This window comes from Zosterops lateralis (assembly GCF_965231275.1).
Source record: "Zosterops lateralis genome assembly, chromosome: 9".
Classification (NCBI taxonomy): Eukaryota; Metazoa; Chordata; class Aves; order Passeriformes; family Zosteropidae; genus Zosterops; species Zosterops lateralis.
In genome coordinates this window covers 21,210,781-21,234,416 of record NC_139769.1, presented here as the reverse complement: position 1 = coordinate 21,234,416, position 23,636 = coordinate 21,210,781, and the positions used below count along the sequence as shown (strand labels likewise).

The 23,636-nt window shown below is 38.0% G+C and overlaps 1 protein-coding gene across 2 annotated transcripts; it reads right to left on the bottom strand.

Moving 5' to 3' along the window:
• Positions 1-326: 326 nt before the first annotated feature.
• Positions 327-23,420, bottom strand: EEIG2 (EEIG family member 2). 2 transcript variants are annotated; one of them, XM_083867461.1, is made up of 11 exons: positions 23,209-23,420; positions 11,608-11,728; positions 10,921-10,950; positions 10,314-10,430; positions 9,094-9,140; positions 6,747-6,853; positions 6,159-6,254; positions 5,415-5,619; positions 5,205-5,332; positions 4,761-4,830; positions 327-3,214 (listed from the first exon to the last, which is right to left on the bottom strand). In XM_083867461.1, the coding sequence occupies exons 1-11, from the start codon at positions 23,355-23,357 to the stop codon at positions 3,172-3,174; spliced, it is 1,113 nt and encodes a 370-aa protein (XP_083723587.1). In that variant the 5' UTR covers positions 23,358-23,420; the 3' UTR covers positions 327-3,171. The 2 variants fall into 2 exon arrangements, with proteins under 2 accessions (XP_083723587.1, XP_083723588.1); XM_083867462.1 differs by having other exon boundaries at positions 5,415-5,616.
• Between the last annotated feature and the right edge of the window lie 216 nt (positions 23,421-23,636).

The following is a 23,636-nucleotide window of genomic DNA, read 5'->3' as shown; positions in this document are numbered from 1 at the left end:
TGCAGTATCCTGAATATAAGGGAAATAATGTGGTTTTTTATGGTCAGAATTGTTGAACAGAACACTTCTGATCAGTGTTCTGAATTAAATATTTTCCTTCTAGATTAGAAAAAGAATGAGATCTAAGTAACATTTTCCTGATAATATAGATGTCACTTTGTGATAACATAGAAGAAGATAAAAAAGCAAAACATTTAAAAAAGAAGTCTTTTAACTGGAAGAGAAACTGAAATGGACAGAAACTTCCAGTTAAGTTTGTAATTTTTTTGCATTTAAAAAGGAGACAATTGTTTAGGAACGGATTCCAAGCTGAAGACATGAGTTTATTGAATGTCTGAGAGATTTGTATTTAAATACAATTAAACCACATAATCCACCAGTACATCCCAAACAGTTTACAACATGGAAGTCTCCAGTATTCATATAACATAGTTTACAAAAACAAAAATACAGCACCTAAATGTGAAGATTTTGTTCCACTTACATGAAGCACAATTAGATTATCACTTCATGAAGAGCTGTAAGTCAAGTCAGAAGAATAAATTACTAAGATACAGTTTTAGGAAAAGCTGGATTTTTATGTCAATTTCCCTATTATTTAAAAGATCTGCTGAGGCAAGAAAATACTGTTTCCAGCAAACAAAATATCTAATCTGTGACCATTATCTGTGTTGTTTAACATAAAATGCAATGGGTTAAGGAAGTTCCTTTGAGAAGTACATAAGTAGCTTTAAGTGTTTTTTAAAAGTCTGTTTTCCTCAAACTACATGTAGTTTTCCTGGTAAATGTAAGTAATTTAACTACTACTAATTTTAAGAGATTTGTCAACAAGTATTGCAGTGTCAAAGAGTACTGAAAGCAAAGAATGTATTCAAATTTCTGGCATCTTTTGCTTGCAATGGGATTTTTTGGTATGAATTAGTTATATAACAGGAAAGGAGACTATAATGTTCTGAGAGGGACTTGTATACCAGCAGTTGAGTAGTTTCTGTTTAAAATTCTTGTGGAGAACAGAAACTGGTAATACCACACTTCTATTAAGAGCAGCTAAAATAGAATCTTTGCATTAATTCTTGTACTTAATTTGACACTCTAAAGAGATTATAATTAACAGTAGTGATGTCTTAAATTTTAGTTTTCATGTTTGCAGATTCTGTGCTGCCTAGGGATGTAGTTCTGAGCCCCATATTAAGTGCTAGCCAGCTCTCTTCACAGGTTAGGTAGACAAAACAAATCCTTTTTCTGCGGAGAACCAAGGACACTTTCCAGGCCCAAAAGCATAAACAACGGTGGACTGAAGGGAGGAACAAGAAGGATGAGACCACAATCTGAGGCTGTAATTGGACAATTAAACCCCAATATGCAAATGGACCAAAACTTATAAAAAATTTAAGATCTCATGACCAAGGGCCCATTTTTTGTAACTATTCTTAGTCCACCCAGGGTGCAGCCTTGGTCGGGCTCCTGTCCTGCCCAGGGTGGATCCTGGAGGCCTTTCAATAAATACTCACTTTATTCTCTAGCTCTGTCCAGTCTCTGTTTCAGGTCAGCCTTCCAGGCAACAGTAGAAATAAAAGTATGCAAGTACCAAAACTGAGAAATAGCTCATATTCATCGTATTCAATAACATCATGCTAGCTTTGAAAGCTGAAATTCGCTTAAAAATAAAAATTTAATAATTCTACTATGGATTTCTGGAAGACAAAGTCTGCTTTTCCTAACTTAAAAATGGCCTACTTTTACATCAATAAAAAGATGTGACGCATCACTCTGAGCACAATTTGAAGCATTCTAAGCTTTTAAAAGCGGCCACAATTTTTACTTATTCCAGACCTTAACTGATAAACAGTACCACTAAATGTAAAAAAAAATTTAAGTTGCAGTTTACAATTAATTACACCCGTTTGTTACCCAACACATCCCTTTAAAATGGATTCTTACATATTCTCAATGAAAATTTAAAGAGCTCTTTCTTGCCTGTCAGGCAAATCACTGCTTGTGCAATTTCAAATACAGTACATTGACAGAATGTAACAGTGGACAGATAGCAAAAAAAGAGTTTTGCTCTTGCACACCAAGACTTTTTCAGTATGCAGAGTATGTCTACAATAAAGTGCTTCTCTTAACAAGTTCTATTAATAATAGTATAGATGTTTACCTAGTTTTAAAGCTTAAATTCCTTAATAAATGGTTTAATCTCCCTGTACACCCCCAATCCCACAAGGCACATTCAAAACAAAAGCAAAGCACTGACTGTGAAGTATTAAACTACAATTAAAAAAATTAAGTGGTAGTAAACTACTCACTAGGTTTGTAAACAGTATCATCCCATTGAATCTCCATGTTCATGCATTATCAAAGTGAGTTTCTGTGGGAGCAGCTGCTGAACTCCAGATTTAACAATCAAGACAGGTTTCTTGATAAAATGCTACTGTGCCTTAGTGTTTTGGTGTGGAATCCCACTTTTTTCATCATTTGAACAAAAAAAAAATCGCATTTGATGCATTTAAACCTGTAGCCTTAATTTACAGTTAACACAACTGATTACTGGCTGGTTTAGATCTATTTAGTTTTGGGGGGTTGTTTTAAATGTACATGATGTTCACCTCTTCTGTTGAGCCTTACAATGAAGTTGTGCTCAGTACTCTTAAGAGAAGGTTTCGGTTATGTTAAAACATAGCTGGCCTGTTTTTGGAGGCCATAACTTTGACCTGATAAAAACCGACTTGACAGGAGTAATTAGCTTCTGTAAAGCTAATTACTAAACGGTATATAGGATCAAATTCAGTAATTAATTTTTTCAGGTTCTTTTAAGAGCAAGTTTCAGAAGTTTCTTTAGAAACAACATTATGAACAAAGTCCATCACCTCAAGTAATCTCTTATATGAAATACTGAAATGGGACATGCTTCCACAGATGTTTCACAGAAATTAAGTAATTCCACTAACATCAGACAGAGCTTACAAAAACAGTCCAAGTGTTCTCACAAGGTACACATAGCTAAACATTGCCTTCATACCACAGAAGATGATGCTTTATGAGCAGGAGGCATTCCACTGCTTTTCAGATCACATTGAGTTCATTTTGTCTTTCTCAGCTCTTGCAACAGAGCAAACAATACCAGAAGTATCAACGCCAGAGCTCCAAGTTTTCCTTATTTGACATTCCAGTTTAGCGTTTTATCACCACCTGCTCATATGCTCCAGATCCTACTCTGAAAATGTGAAAAAAGTTAGCTCAATGTCAATTTAAATGGAAGCTAAATAGCAAGTATCACATATCAACAAATGTGTTGTTTAAACAACCTACCCAACAACCCTCCCCCCCAAAACAAACAAACAAACAAAAAAACCTCTCCAACCAAACAGCAAATACCAAACCAGTAAAATGTGAAGGGTAGAAAATACTTGTCATTATTACCATACCATGGAATCACCTACATTTTAATGCACTGAAGAGATTTTGTTGTACTACAGTCAAAATGAACAAAAAGTAATGTTACTTAACAAGAAGTTACTGTAGGATTTCACTAGAGTTTCCTAAACATCGTGTTTAGGGTACCTATCCCCACAGCTATATCATATGCAGCTAATACTCTTTATATACATTTATACATAAACAGATCAACATGTCTGAAACACTCAGAAATTGATTGTCATATTAAGATACAAGGAAAACACCTTCAGTCTTTTGTTCACTTTGAATTGTAAACAAAAACTTTCTCACCTCCCACATGACAGCCCACAGTGGGTGGTTTTCCACAGCAAATTGCAGTATTATGTAAAAAATTAGTAGGGTAAGTTCTGCCTTAATACACTATTGTTCTGGCAGCTGCATTAGGACAGATCCCTGTGTGCTAAGGAGTGTGTTCTGTACCATTCATATGATCCTAGACAGACATTGGCGTGCCCAGTCTGCAGGTGAGCCAAGGAATCATCTTTTAACCATCAGTATTACGTCCATGTACAAAATGCAATTATTTTATGACTTTCAGTATATTATTTATGGCCTTTATACCTAAGTTCTTAGTAATTGCTGAAATACTGAGGCTATTCTGATTTCTTCAGCTAAAAATATTGAATTACATTGGACTGCAGAAGCCCAGTATTAGCATGAAAACCAGGCAAAAATATGCTCTTTCTCATCTGAAGATTAACACATTCAGGTCAAGTCATGTCAGAGTATTTGAAGAAGGTTTAGAGAAGAAAAATAAGGTCTCTGGTTCTAAATTACAAGATAATCTGAAGCAGATTATCAAAAGAAAGAGTTTAGGTCTGCAAATAGTTGAAAAATGAACAAACTATTGAAACAAATAATGCAACAACAAATGGAAACAGGATATTTGAGAAAAACTGAAGAAATTGAGGCTTGTTATCAGGAAGATGTAACTGTGATACTGTAAAGGCAGACGTGTAAAACACTTAAAATTTTCTTCCCACTCCAGAGTACCGTACCAAGGCTGTAGAGCTCCCATTTGAACCTGGTGTCTGTTTCCTGTGTCCCTACTGAAACATTGCTTGTATCTGAAAACCTTGAGACTCTTCAGAAACTCTAAAAGTTACAATTCTTAGGGCTGACACATCAGTTTGGAACTAATCTATGTGTCCTATATTAAAAACTGACAATCTAGCTCTCTTGGTGCTTTTAAATGATACAGAATAGAAAGAGACAAAGGTTAAGAATGTAGATACAGAATAATTGTTGTATGAGATGCATTTTTATTTAGTATTGCCTATGGATTAGTTGTTCAGGCTACATACCTGTTAGGTAGATGGTGGCTTCCAAAAGAAGTACTTCCACCAGGGCCCACAAATAATCTTAAACCTTCTTCTAAAAGGCAAATGAATAAAAATATGTTAGCTTTCTTTAATGCTGCCATAGCTAAATCTAAGTAATTTTAAATCTACCAGTTTTGTAGTTGATACTTTCAGATGCAAATACTTTAGGTAATGAAGAACCAAGTTGTAGGTTGGAGGAAGTACCTTTGTCATAGATTTGCACCTGCTCTTTTAAGCTTAAAGTAATTATCTGGGAAAGCTCCCTGAATCGTGTAAGAGTATTTTAATTTCTCATAGATAAGATGAAGTAGAAAATATAGCCCAGTGCTTATGAATACAAACAACAGGGACTGTGAAGAGAGTGGGTTTTCATAAGACCTATAATGTACACCAATTTCCCCTAAGCTTCCTTATTTATCTCCATACCTTCTGCACTTGAGTCTAAACTGAAGTCTTGACTCTGGAGTATTTTTTCAACTATATCATCAGCATCAACTCTGGTAGCATCAACCCTCTTCAGCTGTGACTCCACAGAGTCTTGCTTTACAGGGTGTCTGCAAAAATAATTATATTTAGAGCTCTTAGACATGATGAAGTAATCTACTTGTGCTAGATAAGGCTTCAGATTAAGTGTACCTGCATTGTTTTTCTGGTGGTGCATCTTCAGTAGATGTATCAGTATCAGCTTCAGTTACTTTTGGCTCAGTCTCTTCACATGGCTCTAGAATACTTCCAGTTCCTGTTGAGGTACTCCCCACTGAGGTACTCCCCACTGAGGTGTTTCTCCTGTGGCAGAGTTCAGACAGACTGGATGATCTAGAGTGACATGTGCTATATCCTGCTGGGAAAATGCAGAATGCAGGAGAGATGGGTTAGGTATGTTCTTGACAGGCCAGGTCCATCCTGAAAGCAGAATTTGTGTTTTGTCTTCTTATGAAGGGACTTTTAAAAGCCTTATGAATGTATGTGCATACATCAACTAGACAACTGACTTCAGGTTTTCTATTCTAGCATCTGCTATTTTTTTTTTTTTGTTCTAAGTAACTCCTGTTTATATCAGAACAATTAGAATGATAAATATTCCCCTCAGTTTTTAGAGCTAGGTCTCCATCTTTTTTATTCATAGAAGAGGTGAAAATCTCATTCAGATATGTTAATTGGAGGGAAGAAAGGCAAAAACCTGTCTTGCATCTGAAGTGATAATCCAGTGAATCCAGTAAATTTTAAGAGGGTAAAAAATGTTACCCTTGTCACACCTGAAACTCCTAGGAAAAAGTGTTCAACCCAAACCCTTTTTAAAAGTAAACTTATCTTCCACTGTCTAAGCCTGTAAAAGAAAAATAATCCCCCACAACTCATAACAAACTTGTGAACAGCTACCTGACAATTTTGACTGCTGACTTGCATAGCTTGATGTTCTGGAATGTCCACATGCACCAAGTTCATCTGGGACTGAAGCACTCTTTGATGAGACATCTGCAACATGTGCAAGTCAGACAGTTTTATTAATCTTGATTAGACTCAAATGTCGCATTTCCCAGAGGGATTAGAGACTTGTCACTGGTTTTCTACAAACCTTTTGGAGATTCAAGTGCTGCAAAAATACCATGCATGTTAATGAATATACATTCTTTAAAAAAAAAAATCATAATATGTATCTGAGCAAAACAGAGTACCATCGGGTTAGATAGATTTGTATGAAATGTGGTTGTAGATTTGTCTCGTGTCAGTATTAAAGAGATGACTATTCTTTCTCCAGTAGAATGTTGTGCCAGATGTTTTCTGCCTGAAAAGCTAATCTGCTTAAAAACTTCAGCTGTATTTGAAGCAGAAACTCACAAGCCTTGTAAGAAGGTTCCTTTGCAGGCCAACTGTCAGCATCTCTTTCAGATTTGAAGTATTTTGAACATCTTGAAACTATGAGGCCAGTTATAAAAGAATTGAAAAATTAAGATGATTATTCTATACCTGCTATACCCAGATGTGCTACTTTTAGGTTTTCTCCACCTTTCCTGTCTTCATGCAAAGACTCTGATTCTCCAGCAATTGCTATAGATGTTGCTGTGGAAGGAGGCCTGTAAGAAAAAGGTGGTTAAGATTTGCTGTATATCTGTTGTAATCCCTCCAAAATGATCAGCACATAGTTTTCCTTTCAAATATGTTGGCATAATTCATACTGTGCATCACATTAACAGATCTACAGTTCTTTTCTGGAAACATGCTGCCTAGTCCCTTGTTGAAGGAAATGAAGGAAAAGAAGCTTTTGCTGTTAAGCTTAAGGACATTTTACAGAATCAATGTGCTCAGCCCTCAGGCTTCTGGGGTTCCTGGGAAAGGCTTTTCCTTTGCTGGTGATTGGTGTAGTGATATATCTTTAATTTGAAGTTGTTTCTTATTTTTTTTAAGTGTATGAATCACAGGACAGTTTAAGAATATATGTAATTGAGTACCTGATAGAATACATGGAAAGATGGTAAGCTAAAAAAACCCAATATGAACAACAGTTGGCCAAGTTGGCTTCTGTGCTGTGACATACTCCTGGCTTTGTTTCATCTCTATCACAGGACAGGAAATGATTCTGGGCTGAAAACCCTCCCAGCTCCTAATAAAGGGGCCTATGCCACCATCTCCATGTATTGCTCTCTAAATTTTATTTACAAAATAAAAAAAGCATCATGTATGACATAATTTAAATTTTAGTTCAATATTAAAAGGCTTTTAATAAAGCTGAAGTACTTGTTTGAGTTAATACCAAGACCCCAAAAGAGATCTTATTAAACTAATAAATCTCTTAGTTTGTATTTTGCTAGTGCAAAAGAAACTAATTAGAAAATGACAAAGTGCAAGCAATCTCTTGCAAGCAAATACAACCAAAATACATTTCAATGTGTTACCTACAGGGTTTTTTAATGCTTTGTTATTTTCTGCTTTGGGAACAGACTGTTGGTCTGCATACAAATGGGTATTTGTTGACATTTTTAGATTTGACATAGTCAATAAATGAATCACTGTCTTCAAGTAGAGTAATATAGCCCCTCAGCTTATGTTTGAAAGTAAAGAGAGAAGGAAAAAAGCACTTCTAGAAATACAGTGCCTGTGTGACTTAACTACGTAACATTCTTTTGAAAGCAAGAGCTGAATGGTTTCAGGGATGTCATCCCAGATCAAACACCAAGCCTTCTAGGCGTCTTCATAAAATATGTAGTTGATTCCAGATTGTGAAACTGTTTTAAGGTTTATTTTTCCTTCTACAAAGGACATCTGGAATAGATAAATTTTTTGTTCTGTTTGTGTTGAAAGTTTATGTTCCAGGAAATGGTTATATCACCAGTTTGGAAGAAAATGCCAAGTCTGAATAATTTGAGTTAGAGATTTTTTCCTAGGGATCCAAAAAGCTATTTAGGTACTAATTTCAACTCCTTCAGTACTAGGCAGTGAAAAACAAATACATTGTTAGTATCCAAGACTAATGATTAGCTGCCTTTGAAGAATTGTTTATCAGTTCCAGTGATGTAGTTGTAAGTAGGACTGACTCTAAAGTAAATCTACTAAGGTTGTTCTGAAGTAAAAAAGGCACTAAGTAACTAGGGATACAGAAAAGTTTTGCCCAATCAGACAAATTCAGATAGTCCCCTTTTGCTATTTATTCAGTAACCACAAGATGAGATTCTACAGTGTTCAGTGTTACAAAACCACAGCACAACTCTTACACTTCCTTAACTACAAGTTAAGGACAATGAGGCCAAAGGATCCTCAATGTGTAGCAGTGAATTTTTCTAGCTACCTGCCCTTCAGATGTTACCTCTGACATCTTTTACTAGCTGCACAAGGTCTTTGCTAACTAAGTATCTGTAAGTGCTTTCTCTTTTACTTAGTCATATCACACTTCCGTTGGTTGTTGGGGTTTTTTTACAAATGAGTATTTCAAAATCATCTGAGACTTGTGACTAAAAGGTACAGCAACACATTTTCCAGATACAAGTATTGGTCAGATCACCCCCTACCAAGTATATTTATATAAGGTTGCTGTAGGAACAGTTTCCTCAAAGTGGTTTTTTTTTTACATTACAGATGCACAGGTCAGTATTCTGTGCTTGATACTAAGTACCTAACAGCAAGAACTATGACACTTCTACTGGCAATTTTGCCATGTTAGTCATTATTCAGCTACTATTCCCATTTTTGTGGCTTTTCTTCTTTTTTTTTAATACTGTTGCCAGATTGGAGAGATCTAAAAACAAAAATTAGAAGTGTAGTTCTGAGCATAGAATGTACGATCAAAACAGCACCCCACAGAGATTTTTTACAAACTTACGTTTTAAAGCACGGGTCTCCAGACATCAGCTGCATGTTGATCAAAACCTACACATTAAGAAAACAAAATCCACCATAATAAAAAAAATTGTCTGTGACACATACGTGGTCAGGTAAGTTATATTTGCCACAAATGTTATATTTAAGGAAAATAAAATGCCAAAATCACCTGTGCAAATAAACACAAATGAAAAATGCAAAAAATGACATCTTTTATCTTAGGCATACAAACAATACAAAATACCATTTAAAGTAACATACTTACAAGATTCTAAAAAAGACACATATATCAAGGAGAATCTTAGAATTATTAATAATTGAGATGGCTTGAAGGGAAAAACAGAGCTAAGAAAACTAAAACCTGAATGAACAAACAGAACATTGTTTAGGCCAGTGGGTGCTGAAGTATGTTCTTTGCTGAGGGTGTTCAGCAAAGCGCTGGCTCTCAGGACGGGTTGTGCTAACATCAGAGACAGCAAAAACACACAGGGTAAATAAGCCATAGGACACAGTGCATTGAAGGCTTGTTAGGCAGGTCAAAGCCATCTATTACAAGTGTTCTGGACAGTCTGTGACTGTCAGATCAGAAAGTCCATGCACAGGCTGTATACTGAATAAGGTGAAAAATTAATCCCAGTGTCTCAGTACTCAGTAGGAAAATAATTTTTTTTAAATTGCCTGAAACAATCTGAACAGAATTATTTTCAGGTATATGGAGCTTATTCAGTTTTTTTAACTCCCCTGGACTAAGGGAAGAGAATGTCAGAGTGGGTGTTTTGCAAGAATTCTCCCCAGCTATTACAGTGATTACTATCAAATAGAAAACAGAAAAATCCCAGGAATCATGAAGGTATTGAAGGTGGCTTGTACATAGATAAGTTAATTAATAGGTTCACTCTCAGAAAGGTGCACAGAAAGTTGCCCAGTCTTGAAGAGAACCATATATTAACTTGTTCATTTTTCAGCTCCCCTTAGACTAGGAACACCTTCTAAAAGCTTTTCTTTTACAGCTATCCAGCTCCATTTCAAAATTAGGACAAATTCTATTTCTTTACTGCATGGATTTTAATGATTGTCTCTAAACAACACTTTTGGTTTTACTTCAAATAGCTTTTGTTCCGGAAAGAGGTTCAGCAAATAAGTTTTAAATTTCATTAGGTCCTTAAAAATAGCACTTGTTCTCTGCTTTATTGCTTTAAGTATGATAAAGGAAAGAATTACTTTGAGAATGGAGTTGTCTTGTCTTGTATTTTTGGTATCATAACCTTCCAGTAAACAGCGACGAGTGGTATTTCCCGATCCAGCAAACTCTGCTAGATTTAGATCTGCAAATCCCAGCTGTTGAGAGAAAATGACAATTAGTAGTAAGCATTTGGCTAAATGAATGTACTTGCTAATTTCACATTGAGTACCACTCAATAGCAGTTTCTTTCAAATATGTGTAAGAGGATGGATGCCCATTAAAGGGAATGGACCAAGGCAAAAAGCAGAAAACAAAGCCAGAGTGTAAAATTCAGCATAGTTCTATTTTCAGTTAAAAATTTTAAGTGCCAAGAGAGAAAAAGAATAAAGAGAGTTTTCTTTATTTTTTAATGTAAATGTTTACTTTTAGTAACCCTTTTGGCATACCAGCCCAAAAGAAAAAAGTTCTGGTGGTATAACATTATATACTCATTAAACACACTGATGGAAAGTTCCAACAGCACTGTGCCACTATAATGCACATTATGAAGTCATTAAGTACTATTCTGGAATTACTTTAAAAGGGGATAAAATGGCAAGAAAGAAAAGCTTATCTGTAGGCAAAATTAGCTACATCTCAATTTACCTTTGCATATGCCTTTCCTCCTTTTAATTCCTAGAAAAAGAAAAAAGGAAAAAAGACACACCATTAAGCCATTAAGTATACTGACTCAGGATTTTTCTTTGGTTTGTTTTTTTTTTTTTTTTTTTTTTTTTTTTTTTTTTTTTTTTTTTTTTAAGAAAAGCAGACATTAATCTTTATTTTAAAATATCTCCCCACATTTGCTATACTATGCTGTTGTCATTTAGACCTTAATATTCATAATGCCTTTGGAGCAGGCCAGCAAGACACTGTTGTCTTGGAGAGAGGAACAGCAAGTGCCCAATGCCAGCTGGCATTTGGCTCTTACAAGGTCTGGCCCCAAAGGCAGAACGTGCTGCATGCAAAATTCTGGTACTTAGCACAGTTCAGGCTTCCAAGTATACTGCTGCTTGCTGGAAGTGTCAATCAAGAGCTAATTTTATAAACACTGAAGAGAAATTCCTTTGCTGCCTTGCTGGAAAACTGGTTTTCTTCAATAAAACCATAAACCCCCCATAAATTTAAGTAAAGTAAGTAATAAGATTACTGCAAAGTTTTGACTAAAGGAATACCTGATGTGATTGCAACTAAAATTTGCCTTATGAAGTTTATCAGACATTCAAAAATTAAAACAAAACAAAAGAAGAATGAGCAAGGAAAGAGGAGATGAGGGGAAAAAAACCTGCTTACCTTCCGTACAGACACCCTGCAAGTGCAAGTATCCAGAATCCCTGTTGTGGCACTGGCACTGATCTTACACATAAAGAAGAACTTTTTCTTCCAGCGGACACAATTTGCCTGTACTACTTCCCTGCAAGCAGAGAGCATATGCTCAGTTGCACATACATTCAGAACCATACACTGCAATAAGACAGCTCAAGAACAAACACTGGTTCCACTCTTTGTAGAGTGGCCATTTCATGCAAGTTCTGGTCTAAGGCCTGAATAACAATAATAATCCCCCATTCTGCTCTTAACTGTGTAGCACGACTAATAAGTGTTTCAAACTTTGAACACAGTATTAGACCTCCAGAAGAATTCAACAGCCATGTGTTTTTGCAAATGAATGAGAGTGTGATTTCTGCAGTTTGCCTCAGGAGACTGAACTCTTCCTGAACATCAGCTCCCAGGCACTGTCTCCCAAGCTGCTGAGCTTTGCAATGCACTCAAGACAGCATCTTTGACAGGTTGTTTTTCAGTTCAGAGGAAAGGAGCATCATACAAGCAAAACTACATAAATTTGAGGCCTGGAAAAGCAGAAAGGAGATGATGTGCAATAACCAGACACAAAGTAATGCACTTGAGGCAAATGAGAATTGCAGCTACATACTGTGAGTTTGCCATTTGAGAGCAAAATAAGCTGACACATCTGAAGGGATCTGTTTCTCACAGGAGGATAACAATCTGACAGTGTGATGCAGTGATAAAAAGGCAGGATATAGGATGCTTTCAGTTATGAATGTCATTTTATAAGGCTCAGACAGAACACATTCTGTTTGGATAATTCTGTCCAAGAACAGACTCCGAAATGAACAGGCACAGGGAGGGCAACTAGAAAACCACTGTATCTTAAAAGAAAAAAAAAAACTACACTGGTGATTCAAATACTTGAAAGACCAAATATCTTTTAAGTCAAATCAAAAATTTGCTCTTAACCAAAATAAAGCATGACTAAACATCCATTTAAAACTGAAAGTTAGAAGGTCTTAAACTACAGAGCAAGTTTCTGGAATAGCTTTCAAATAAGAGAAGTAGACGCATAAAAAGTCTTTACTATATTTCATTACAAGGTTGGCCAGTTTGTCACTAATGGGGCAAAAGGACTGTGATTCTGAGGACATGCCTCAATAATCAAAAGTTCTTTTCTAGCCCCACGTTTCTAAATTCACAACTTGGAACTGCGAAGAAACTGAAAGTTTCTTCTATCAGTCTACCACTGAAGTACCATCTTCACATATAAAAATGTTTCTCCTTTTTCCTCTTCCATTTTCCTAATACATACATTCCTATGTTTTATACTAACTTCTGACAGCAGCTTATTATTGAAGAAGCAGTTTGAAGTCTTTAGCAGATAGAACCCTATGGTTCTGCAGAAGCTGGAGCCAGAGTTCATCACGTGTGTAGAAAAAGGAAGAATTGCAGGGTGCTCACAAAAGCTCCCTTTGCTGTGCTAGTGAGACTGCCAGCTCCAGGGCTCACTGGCACTGTGACTTCCTAAGGTGAGAATAAATCAGCCAGCCTAAATGAGTCAGTGTAACGACCACAACAGACTAACAGATGCTGATGATACAACACTGAGTCACATTCAGGCATGTGACCTGAAAGGAACATGCTCTGTAAACACCGTGATCTACTCTTTATCTGGGACGTTTTACATTGCAAACTTTCCTGTACTGTGGGAAAAAAATAATCCCATCCGACTGTCACATGAGTTATTTAAATGCACAAACCCCCCTAGAATTCAAAAAAAGGCAAATTACAAATAGTTACATCTCTATTGAAACAGGCTCAGACAAGAAGACATCAAATAAAATACACCCTTAAAAGGGATAATTGATAACTGCTAACGTTTGTGACACATATAAAACAGTGCCACTAAACTGAAAGAATTCACTGGTCATCCAAAAAGGTCAGAAAATCCTTTCTCCTTGTTGTTTGTTACAAAATCTGTTTGTTACAGAAGTACGACAGCAAGTCATCATTGTCCTTCCCACCCATTCCTTGTCATCCAGGACACCACTGGCTCTACCAATAACAGCATCACTTCTGCTGCTATTCATCATTTCGCTAAGTTCTTGTAGTGTTTTTGCTTCTGTATCGTTTCCAGTTAGTAATAATGATACTTTTTTCCACTGAAAAAGAGTTTTTGTAAACTCATAAAGCAATGTGCTAAAATCTTTGTACTACTCAATGTAATGGTTCAAGCTGTTTCTGCTTCTCAGAACAGCCTCCTGCCTCTACAGCAAAGTCAAAGCAGCTGCACATTCTACAGTTAGAATGTTCCAGACATCACTCACATTGTAGCAAAAGTGAACATTCAACACATTTTTGCTTGTAAATGCAAGATAAATGTAAGTAACATCTGCTTGAGAAATGTAAGTATCCTTCAAACGTTTAAGGGTTTTGAATTTATTTCAACTTACCAATACTACTATATGGGTATAATGGTTCAAGTAAGGAAAATAGCATGAAACTACTCTGCTTTCGATAGACTCAGTCCACTCATAACACAGGCCAGGATTTGCAAACAAGAAGTAGAAGTGACAATAAAAAGGCTTCAGTTGTGGATACTGATAGTCTAATTTTTCTAAAAATAAAAATAAAATAAAACCAGGAATTCTGCTTCCTTCTCATAAGGATGTCAGAAAAAAAAGTATCATTAGTTTCTTTCACTGGCTATAAATCACAAGATATTTGAAAAATTTGTACATAATTCAAAAAAGAAAACAAACAAACAACAAAAACCCCATAAACCAACCAACTGCCCCTATTCTCACTAAACAGTTCTTCTAATTCCACTATATAAAAGAAAAAAATTGATGTCTTTTAGTTCAGGAATTTTTTTAGTAAAGAGGAGTACCATCTATCTATTCCCATCATGCTGAAAAAAAGGTCAGATCATACCATTTAACTTCAACAGCAACATTTAAGTTTATAAGATTCTTAGTTAAGTGCAAAGCCTTTAGAAAATAAACAGCTGTATTGATTGGCTGCTATGGAAATGAACCCAGATAACTTCTGGCAGCAGTGCTGGTGCTGCAGGCACGCTGGGGAGAGCTTTCCGTTCTGAGTCAGTTTCCTATGAGCCTCCCAGTCACTTTACCACATACAAAGCAAAACCAGTTGTTTTCTTAATCAAAATGTATCTTAGTTACCAAGATGCACTGAAATACATAGTAGGCTGTAGTGCTTTGGTGTAACTGAATAAATGCTATCAGTATGTAACCAAGAATAAATTGAATAAACAGATACTGAAGGATAAAAATTACTCCAAAGTATAGTGTGTTACCATCACTCTTGTTTCTTTAGAGAGACAATTTCACATTGATTCAATTTCAAATGCAAGATTTAAGGTGTAAACAGGTCCTTATTTGTAGATGCTTTGTGTACTGTACACAATTGCCACTAAAAATGTTGAATAGAAGTATTGGATTTTTCTTTTAACACACAATAAAGTAAACTCAAATAATAGACAATAAATCCTAATCCAGTCACCTCCTCATCCTAAATTGTTAACAAGTCATGGACTTTTTTTTAAGGTGTTTATGTTCATCGGATTGTTTGTTCATTTCCACATGGATAAAATCTATGAATAATGGCTTGTTCCAGCAAACAGCTACAAACCCAAAAATAAATCCCTTTAAAGGACCTTCAGTGTCATGGGGAAAATCCCTTCTTGCTAAGTGGAAAAGCTTTAGCATGAGAGGCTCTGAAATAAAGAAGCCAAAACTCTTTGTGGACATTTACCAAAAGACTGTATTCCATTAATCAGAAAATTTACTCTAGTTTTTATCTGAGATATTCTAAACAGCCTATTAGGATCTTTAGCCATATGGGAATGATTATGTTAAACTGCTTGTGTTTGTAGAGCAATTTTTTTGGATTTATTTGTCACCAAAGAAACAATAAATTTGGATCATTTATTTTAAGATGCCATTCAGTCTTTATATCAGACTATGTTCACATGAAAATACTTCCAGAACTACTTTTGGATTCAACTGGATTAGTACACTTTGTGTCAAAGAAAGTGGTGTTTGCTAATGCATCTTACTATGTGTGAACAGAACATAAGTTACCTACTTGCTAGAAATGCTGTGAAAAATAGCTTTTTCACTACATGAGGTATATGAGAATATTATTATTATTATCTTTTAAAGCTGGTAAATTGATGAGAGAGTCACCTAAGTTTTGTTTGTTTGTTTTAGAAGAAGACTTCTAGTGTTAATAAGATGTCCTGAGAGAAGTGAGGCTGCTGCAGCTGTGTCTCCCCAGACTTATGTAGATGGGTTTTGATGGGCTAATGGTTCCTGTGGCAGGACTAGGAATAGCTGGAGCTGAGTATTATTTTAGGCCCTCCACCCTCCCTTGTCTTTGCTGACTGCACTCATTTGTGAGTGTGTAAATGGACTTTCATCACCTAAAGCTTCCTTTGATCCACCCCTCTCTGAATAAAGTTAATATAAGTAGGTCTGTCCTTCTGATAAAAATACAGTATTTAGTAGACTGGAGTTTCTTTTAGTCTTCTAAAATGGGAGCAATATTCCATTCATATATATATATTTTATATATATACTTTTTTTATATATCTAACATCTTTCTTCTGCAGAAAGCTGGAACACCTAACAAAGGCCAGTGTCATGATCCTACCTTACAGAGACAGGAATTAAGGCATTTAACCTACAATCTAACCACGTAGCCCCACTTAGAGTGGCTTCAGGTTCAGGTACTTTAAGATTCAACATTTCCTAGGCTATCTTTAGTATTAAGAAGGTATTGTTGGATATAGAATTCTCATTTATACTATACATTAACACAGAAGGGTTTGGCATGCAAGAGACAAATACCTTCTTGCACTCCTCCTACCCAAAATCTACTTCTATGTAAAATTCACACAGTGTCATAGGGAAAGACACAGGTACCCATGTAGGGTCCTGGAGCAACTGCTAAGCTACACTTTAAATTGTTATCCAATAACCAAAATGCTAATTTTAGGCTTCTTATAGAAAAGTGCATCATTTGAAGTGCTTAGAGCTTCAGCTCCAAAATATATGCTGTAGCAATAAACTTATGCAAAGCTTAATGTATTTCTCCATTCAGGAACAAATTCCGTTTACTTTTCCTTTAATATTCTGTTTCCTCCAAGCCTGAGGCATATAAGAGGATGCGTTTTCTCCAACAAAAACATTTTTTCCTAAGCATTGCTAAAAAAACCGAACAAAACAAGTAATTTACAAACAGAGCTTCAATGGTTCACAAATTTCAGGACTAAGCAAACAGCTGGCTCTGCAGGAAGAGCTCCACTTGTTTACAGTGCACAGCTCTCCAGTTAATTTGCTGTTAGTACGTGCAAAATTTGAACAGAGTAATCATTTTCTATTCCACATGTTTTCACTCATAATAAAACAGGTTATATTTTTAACTAGCAGCATTTCATGTCAACAGCTTCTTATAAAAGATATATAAATTGATCATGGATGAAAAACTGCTGATTACAGGTAAATGCAGAGACCTAGAAGGGAATTAGCACTGTGAAGGGCAAACTGCATTAGAAGACTGTAGTCAGCAAGTCAGAGGAAATTGAACATTTGAGAGTGTATCTGCTGCAGCATGCTTAGTTTTGGAGCCTTCTTGGCAGAAGACTGATGAACTGAAGCAGGTCCAGGGAGTGTGAGATGAGGATCTAGGCTTAGGGATGAATTCTTCTCTGATGTACGAGAATTCGGAAACATGGGACTTTTACAATCTGATGATGAGGTGAAGGAAGATCTAATTGCCATCTACGGTCAGCTCTACTATGTTAGAAGATGGAGCCAGACATTTTTTAGTAAGAGAAAGGAAAGAGGCAAAACCAAGGTAAATTCCAGTAAAATAATGGAAAAAATACTCACAATAGAAGTGGTGAACAACAGGGCAGGTTGTCTACAAGAACTGGCATCTCCATTATTGCAGATTTTCTAAAGCTGACAGGACAAAGCTCTGAGTTCCTGATACAACTGAAATTAGTCTTGCTTTCAGCAGGCAGCTGGACTGTGTGATCCCTAGCATTCTCCTTCATCTAAATTATTCCATGAACAGAAATAGTCCTTAAAATACAAAGGCAGTCAGGTGCTATGGTACTTGCAAATGGCAAGTTTGTGGCAGAAAAATATTGTACTCCATGTACTGTGCTGAGGTCAGGGGAAAAAACCAAACCAACACCCAAGTGCCAGTTCTGCACAAGCCAGGCACCTTAAGCCTGAAAGCTTTCCCCACCACCTTTCCCTCTTTAACAGATGCCTGTCATGTATCTCTTCTCAAACTTTTCTTATCAGTTTGTACAATTACAGTAACAGAAGCCTCCCAAGACTGAGCCCTTTTTATATCTGCAATAACCACTTACACCCCATGCAAAGAGTAGACTGTACAAACATTTTATTTTCCTCTACTGTGTCCCAAAGATGAATCTCTTCAAAACGAATATTATATTCTTTACTCCTCTGATTCTTTGTTTTTTTCTCAACCATATTCTTTAAATCAGTTGACTTAACACATAGTCACTCTAACTATTAATGAAAGGAGAAGTACAAACTACATGTTGAAGAAGTTGTACTTTGTGTAGAGAACTTCTTTTTACCTTTTCCTCCCTACAGAAGACAGGGTCTGAAAGCTGCTTAACCAAGTATCTCTTCACAACTGAGGACGCCCTAAGTGGACATTCCAGAATCTGAAAAAAGCAGCTACAAGGGTAGCAAGGTATAGCAAGGTAGGATTTTTATCCCACTACCAATATTCCTCACAGTACTTAAAAACATTTTGTTTCAAGTTCCCCAACTGCAAATCCAATTACAGTTCAAAAAGCTATTAGAAGTAACATTATCCAGCTCTGAAGACTGTCAGCAGGATTAATACATCATGCAGGAAGATTAGAGTGACAGGGACAGTGATTCCATGTGCAGGTATGTTTTTCTAACAAATACTGTTATTTAAAAACAGAGGGTTAGTTAAGCTGTGTTACTATCAGGAGAGTTTTTCTCTTCCGAATGCAATAGCAGCAATCAGGAAAAGAATGGTAAAAAGAAAGCTTGAAGAATCCAGTGGGGCAGAAAACCTACTTGCTGGTGTCACAAAGAATAAATGTAGTTTTAGACAGTTGACAAGGAGGTGGCCATGCATCACTAGAATTAAGAAATACTTATCTGGCAGATAAGATGTCAAATTCTACAGAAAACAATTGCATGCTCCAGCCTGTACCTATTAGGAATAAGAATATATTCATGCATGATCTCCCAAGACTTCCTCTCAGAACTCAAGAGGGTACATAAAAAAACCCTACATTGCTGAAATCTGTTGAAAAAAAAATTATTTGATGAAAAACTTACAGCTCTTGGCCACCTTGAATGTGTCTGTCACATAACAGCAATCATAATCAGCTTAGTTTAAAATCTTGTGTAAAAGAAAGACAATAGAAACATCAGCAGTCAAAATTGTCAGAAATCAGATCTGAACGGATAGGGAATATGACCAAGCTGAAGGCTGCAGTCAGAAGGACACACCAACCAAGTCCTTTTCTTGAGTGGGGTGCAGCTGGAAACCAAGTTAAAAATGGAACTAGCAGGCTTACAGCTACTGTAGCCTCAGTTGATAGAGCTTTGAAAGTACACCCTCAAGAAATCAGATCCTTATTCCCAAAATTTCTTGGATTTCCTCATATTCCATCTGTACATTTACTGCTGATCGAGCAAGAGCTCAGCCTATGAGCCTCAGTTATCTGCTCTAGGGATCTATAAATTTTTGATTCAGCCTGTTAAAATGAGGCAGTTGCTATCTATACTTGCTATCTATTTATATCTACATTAGAATGGCCATGAATAAATATACTTCAAATTTAGTCAAGTCTGTACCTTAAAATAGTATTTTTTTCTGTTCAAAATATTCATAGGTGTAATTTCTTCCCTGAAAAAATCTTGTGTCCTTTCATGGTGCATTAGCCATTATGTGCACACTATTTTATGACCAGGCAGTATATAGACACACAGTATCCTGGAATCTGCACAAGTGTCCTGTATTAATGCATCCAATTTCAAAGAGAGAGATCTAATGTCACTGGCCTGGGGAAAGGTTGAAAGATGCCTTGCCACACAGGAAACCAGGCTTAAGCTAGGAAAGTTTTCTAAATGAAAATGAGATTTGTTAGCATAACTTTGCATATATCCACAGTCTATTGGCTGAAAATCTAGCTTTTATTCTAACATCTAAAACACAATGGTAAAGATCTAGAAGTCATGCTAGGAAACTATTTCAAGAAGGGGAGGGCAGGAATTACACTGTATGGCTGATTGTCTGTTTGCTGAAACAACCAAACTGAACCTCCCCCTTCCACAACACCCTTCAAGGTTTTTCCTGGTTGAGAGTCGAAGCTTATAACATTAATTCTTGCCAGAATTCCAGGGTCCTGCTCCTGCAGAAACTCTCAAACATTTTTCCCAGTTTAAACACTGCTGCCACTTGACTGGTCAATGCCCTTGGATAAAAATTTTATTTGGCACTACCAGATTACTTCAAAAGTTGAATATTCTTGTCAGGTAATTAAACATTTAGTGTTATAATCCAGATTCTTTTTTTCCTACAGTACGGATTCACAGATGTGCATAGGGATGTTTCAAATAGAAGTTTCCTAATTGGAGTTCTAAAAAACTACATGCAAACACAAAAATGCAATGTGATGTGGTTGCTATTTACACACCAGCCAGATCACTGTGTACAGCACTATACACGCTGGTTTCACCTGGCCACATGATTTCTGTACACTTCAGGCACACATCTGTGGGAGCCAGAAAAGTAACTGGACTGTGACAAGTCTCCAGTAACATGGCCCATGTCTCCATAATGGTAGAGACCGTTAGGTAGAGAGCTTAGGTTGCTCTTTCTCAGCAAAGATCTGAGAAGTGAAAAAAACCCTATTTTTCAGCAGCTTGAGCTTTCATCAGTCTTCTTTTCACCTCACTTCAGTGATCAGAGGGATGATGAAGGTACCACATTGCTTGCAGGATCAGGACTTGAATCATTCATACAGCATGATCCGTAGAGGGCTGACAAGACAATTACTTGAAACTGTTTTCATGACAACTTGCTACGTACATATGGGCCCCTATCCAAGGCAATGGCTGCCCTGGGTTTTTATAACACTCTTCTCTGTGAGTAAGCCTTGGAAATAAAATAATGTTGGGATAGTTTATAGACTATTGATTGGACTTTTTTTTAACTTTCTAAGGCAAGAGACAGCAGGGTCTTGGTCTGTATGGGTACCAACTTGAAAACTTCATAACTTCTCCCAAAATAACTATAGTTTACTAGACCTCAGTGAGTAACAAAAACAAAGCTATTAAGAAAACAGAGTCAGTTTTCCCCTGTACTCTAAAACTTTTGGAATGAGTTTGTCTATTACTTTCTGAAACAACAGAATTCTTTGAATATCTTTTATAAAGCTAAAAAGAGCACTACTTTAGATATATAACTGCCAGCTCACAGCAAAACTAACAAATGCATGCAACTAAAACATTGTGGCATCATAAAGTTTGCAACTGACAAGTTTTGAAATACTACCACTCTGGTGTAAACTTAATTTCTCCCTTATTTATTCAGCCCTTTGCTGAATCACCACTCTGAAAATTCATCTGTTAATTCTTAAGCCAAGAGCAAAGGCACTCCCTAAACTGGCACTGAAGGATCACTGCAGAAGAATTCTTTACCTCCCTACCAGCATACCCAAACACTTCTCAGTCCAGCAGGAATGAGTTACACTCACAGGGACCTTGACATACCAGCATATGTTCCGCTGCTGTTAGTTTTTAAGCCACAGCCCCAGAAAAAGAAAAATGGAAGAATTTCTAAGCTTCAGCTCTGACATAATTTTTAACATCAGTTTCCCTACACACACTACATCCCACCACACACATTTTACTCTAATAAACCATTCATAAAGATATGAATGAAGGCTTTCAAGCGTTTAATTTTAGCATCATAAATAGGCAAGGCAAAAAAGACTAAGATCACCATAACGTGTCAAAACCATCTGCTCAGCTGAAAGCAAGTCCTTGAAAATAGACATCCTGCCCAGAAGATGTATGTCAGCCTGTGGAAATGACTTCAAGGCAATAAGGGCTGGAGTAGGACAGTAATGGCACATTAGTGCCTGAATCATGATTGCCATCATCATCATCTATTACTTATGAAGTCGCTCACAAGAAAAACGTTGAGGAAAAACACAAAATGAGAACAGAGCACTGACAAGCTGAACAACTTCCAACCATACAGAAGAAAAATTTATCTTTAATTATACATGCTAGTATAATGGAATGGTTAAATGAGCTTCTAGTCCAAAGTTCCATTTTTATTCCTTCTCCTTGATTAATTTAATTTACAGAATCAAAAGCAGATAATTTAGAAAGCTCTCTAACAACAGTATTTTAATAAGAAAATAACTGAATATTCATGGATTTGTTACTGTCTTCTCCCAGAATTCTAAGAGACATTATCCAGTATCCTCTTTGTAATAATATTAAAGTAAAATAATAACTCATACAACAAGAACAAGTATAATGGGAGGGGAGTCTCCTCCTCCCTAGACCTGAAGCCACAGCACACATCGTTCCTATTGAAAAGGTTCTGCTTCTGCCTGGTGCTTGGAAAAAATGAATACACTGGCACTCTATTTACCCATCACTACCCATGGACTGGGGAGCCACTGTCACGACAGATGGCTGCTCCATTGCTGAGGCACAACCGGAGTAAAAAGAAAGGGAAAAAAGACATCTGCCTTGCTGCACTTGCACTGCAGAACTGAGCATGAACAAAGTCAGTAACACATGACCTGAGCACTTAGAGGAAAAATTGAGGACTTTTCCATGGAACTTAGCTCTCTGTGTAAATATCTGCAGAACGAAACACAGCAAGGCAGTGTTCAATAATTAAACAATAAGGTCGCACAACTCACAAGGGACAGCTCAGACCACAGGCTTGGGGACAAGAAATTCTCTCCCCTCTTGTCACCCATACGCTCAGCAGCTCCATCATTATGGCACAAGAGACCCGTTTCTCTGGGACAACCCTCATCAGTCAGGGATTCCTTTCCTCGGTTACTCCGTGTTTAGGAGCCCCAGTATTTATTTTACAACGCTACGACTCCAGGCAGCGAGAGCCACGCAGACGAGGAGTCCCAAGTGTTCCCACATGTGTTCTCCCGCCGCTGCTGCTGGCAAAGCAGGCGGGACGAGCAGACGGCCAGCCTGCCCGGTGCCACGCCGCGCCACCAGAGCTTCCCCTTCGGCCAGGGGAACTGCCATCGGCACGGCCGCAGCCGCCAGGAGCCCGGGGCAGCCACCCCTCCTTCCCCCGGACCCCCGCCCGCCCGCGCGAAGCGGCTGAGCCCGGGCTCGCCGAGGGAGCCCAGGAGCGGGCGGAGGGGCTGCGGGGGCGGCCGTGCTCTCCCTGCCCGCGGGGGGACGGGGGCTGGAGCGGAGCCCGTCGGACGGGGCCGCCTGCGTGGGGAGGGCAGCCCAGCAGCCCCGGCCGGCGAGTCCCAGAGGCACCTACCGGGAGGACTCCCCGCTGAAGCTGCCCCCGTCCAGCAGCCGCACCTTGCAGAAGAGGATGCCGTTGACGAAGGGCACGGAGGAAAGCTCGTCCAGTTCCAGCTCCACGCGGAACTTGAACTTCTTCTTTTTCATCATGATGAAGGCCATGGGCCAGGGGCTTCCCAGGGGCCGCCCCCCGGCAGCTCGGCTCCGCTCCGGGCACCCCGCTCGGCTCCGCTCCCATGCCCGGGGCGAGGGCGGCACCGCGGGACGGGCCGGGCCGGGCCGGGCCGGAGCTGCGGCCGCTCCCAGCTCAGCCCCTGGCGGCCGCGGCGCTCCCGGCCAGCGCTTACATGGCAGCGGGCGCCTCCCTTTCAAACCCGCCCGCCTCCGCTCCGCCCGCTGCCGAGCGCTGCCGCCAGGGCTGGAACCCGGCGGGCGGTTTCC

Bases quoted from the DNA above. Each gene is read 5' to 3' on its own strand.
- EEIG2 (XM_083867461.1), bottom strand. From the start codon at position 23,357: ATGGCCTTCATCATGATGAAAAAGAAGAAGTTCAAGTTCCGCGTGGAG. The intron at 10,951-11,607 runs GTAAGCAGGTTT...TTCTTTTTCTAG, and splicing joins GCAGGGTGTCTGTACGGAAG to GAATTAAAAGGAGGAAAGGC. The intron at 9,141-10,313 runs GTAATTCTTTCC...CTTAATGTGTAG, and splicing joins AAGACAACTCCATTCTCAAA to GTTTTGATCAACATGCAGCT.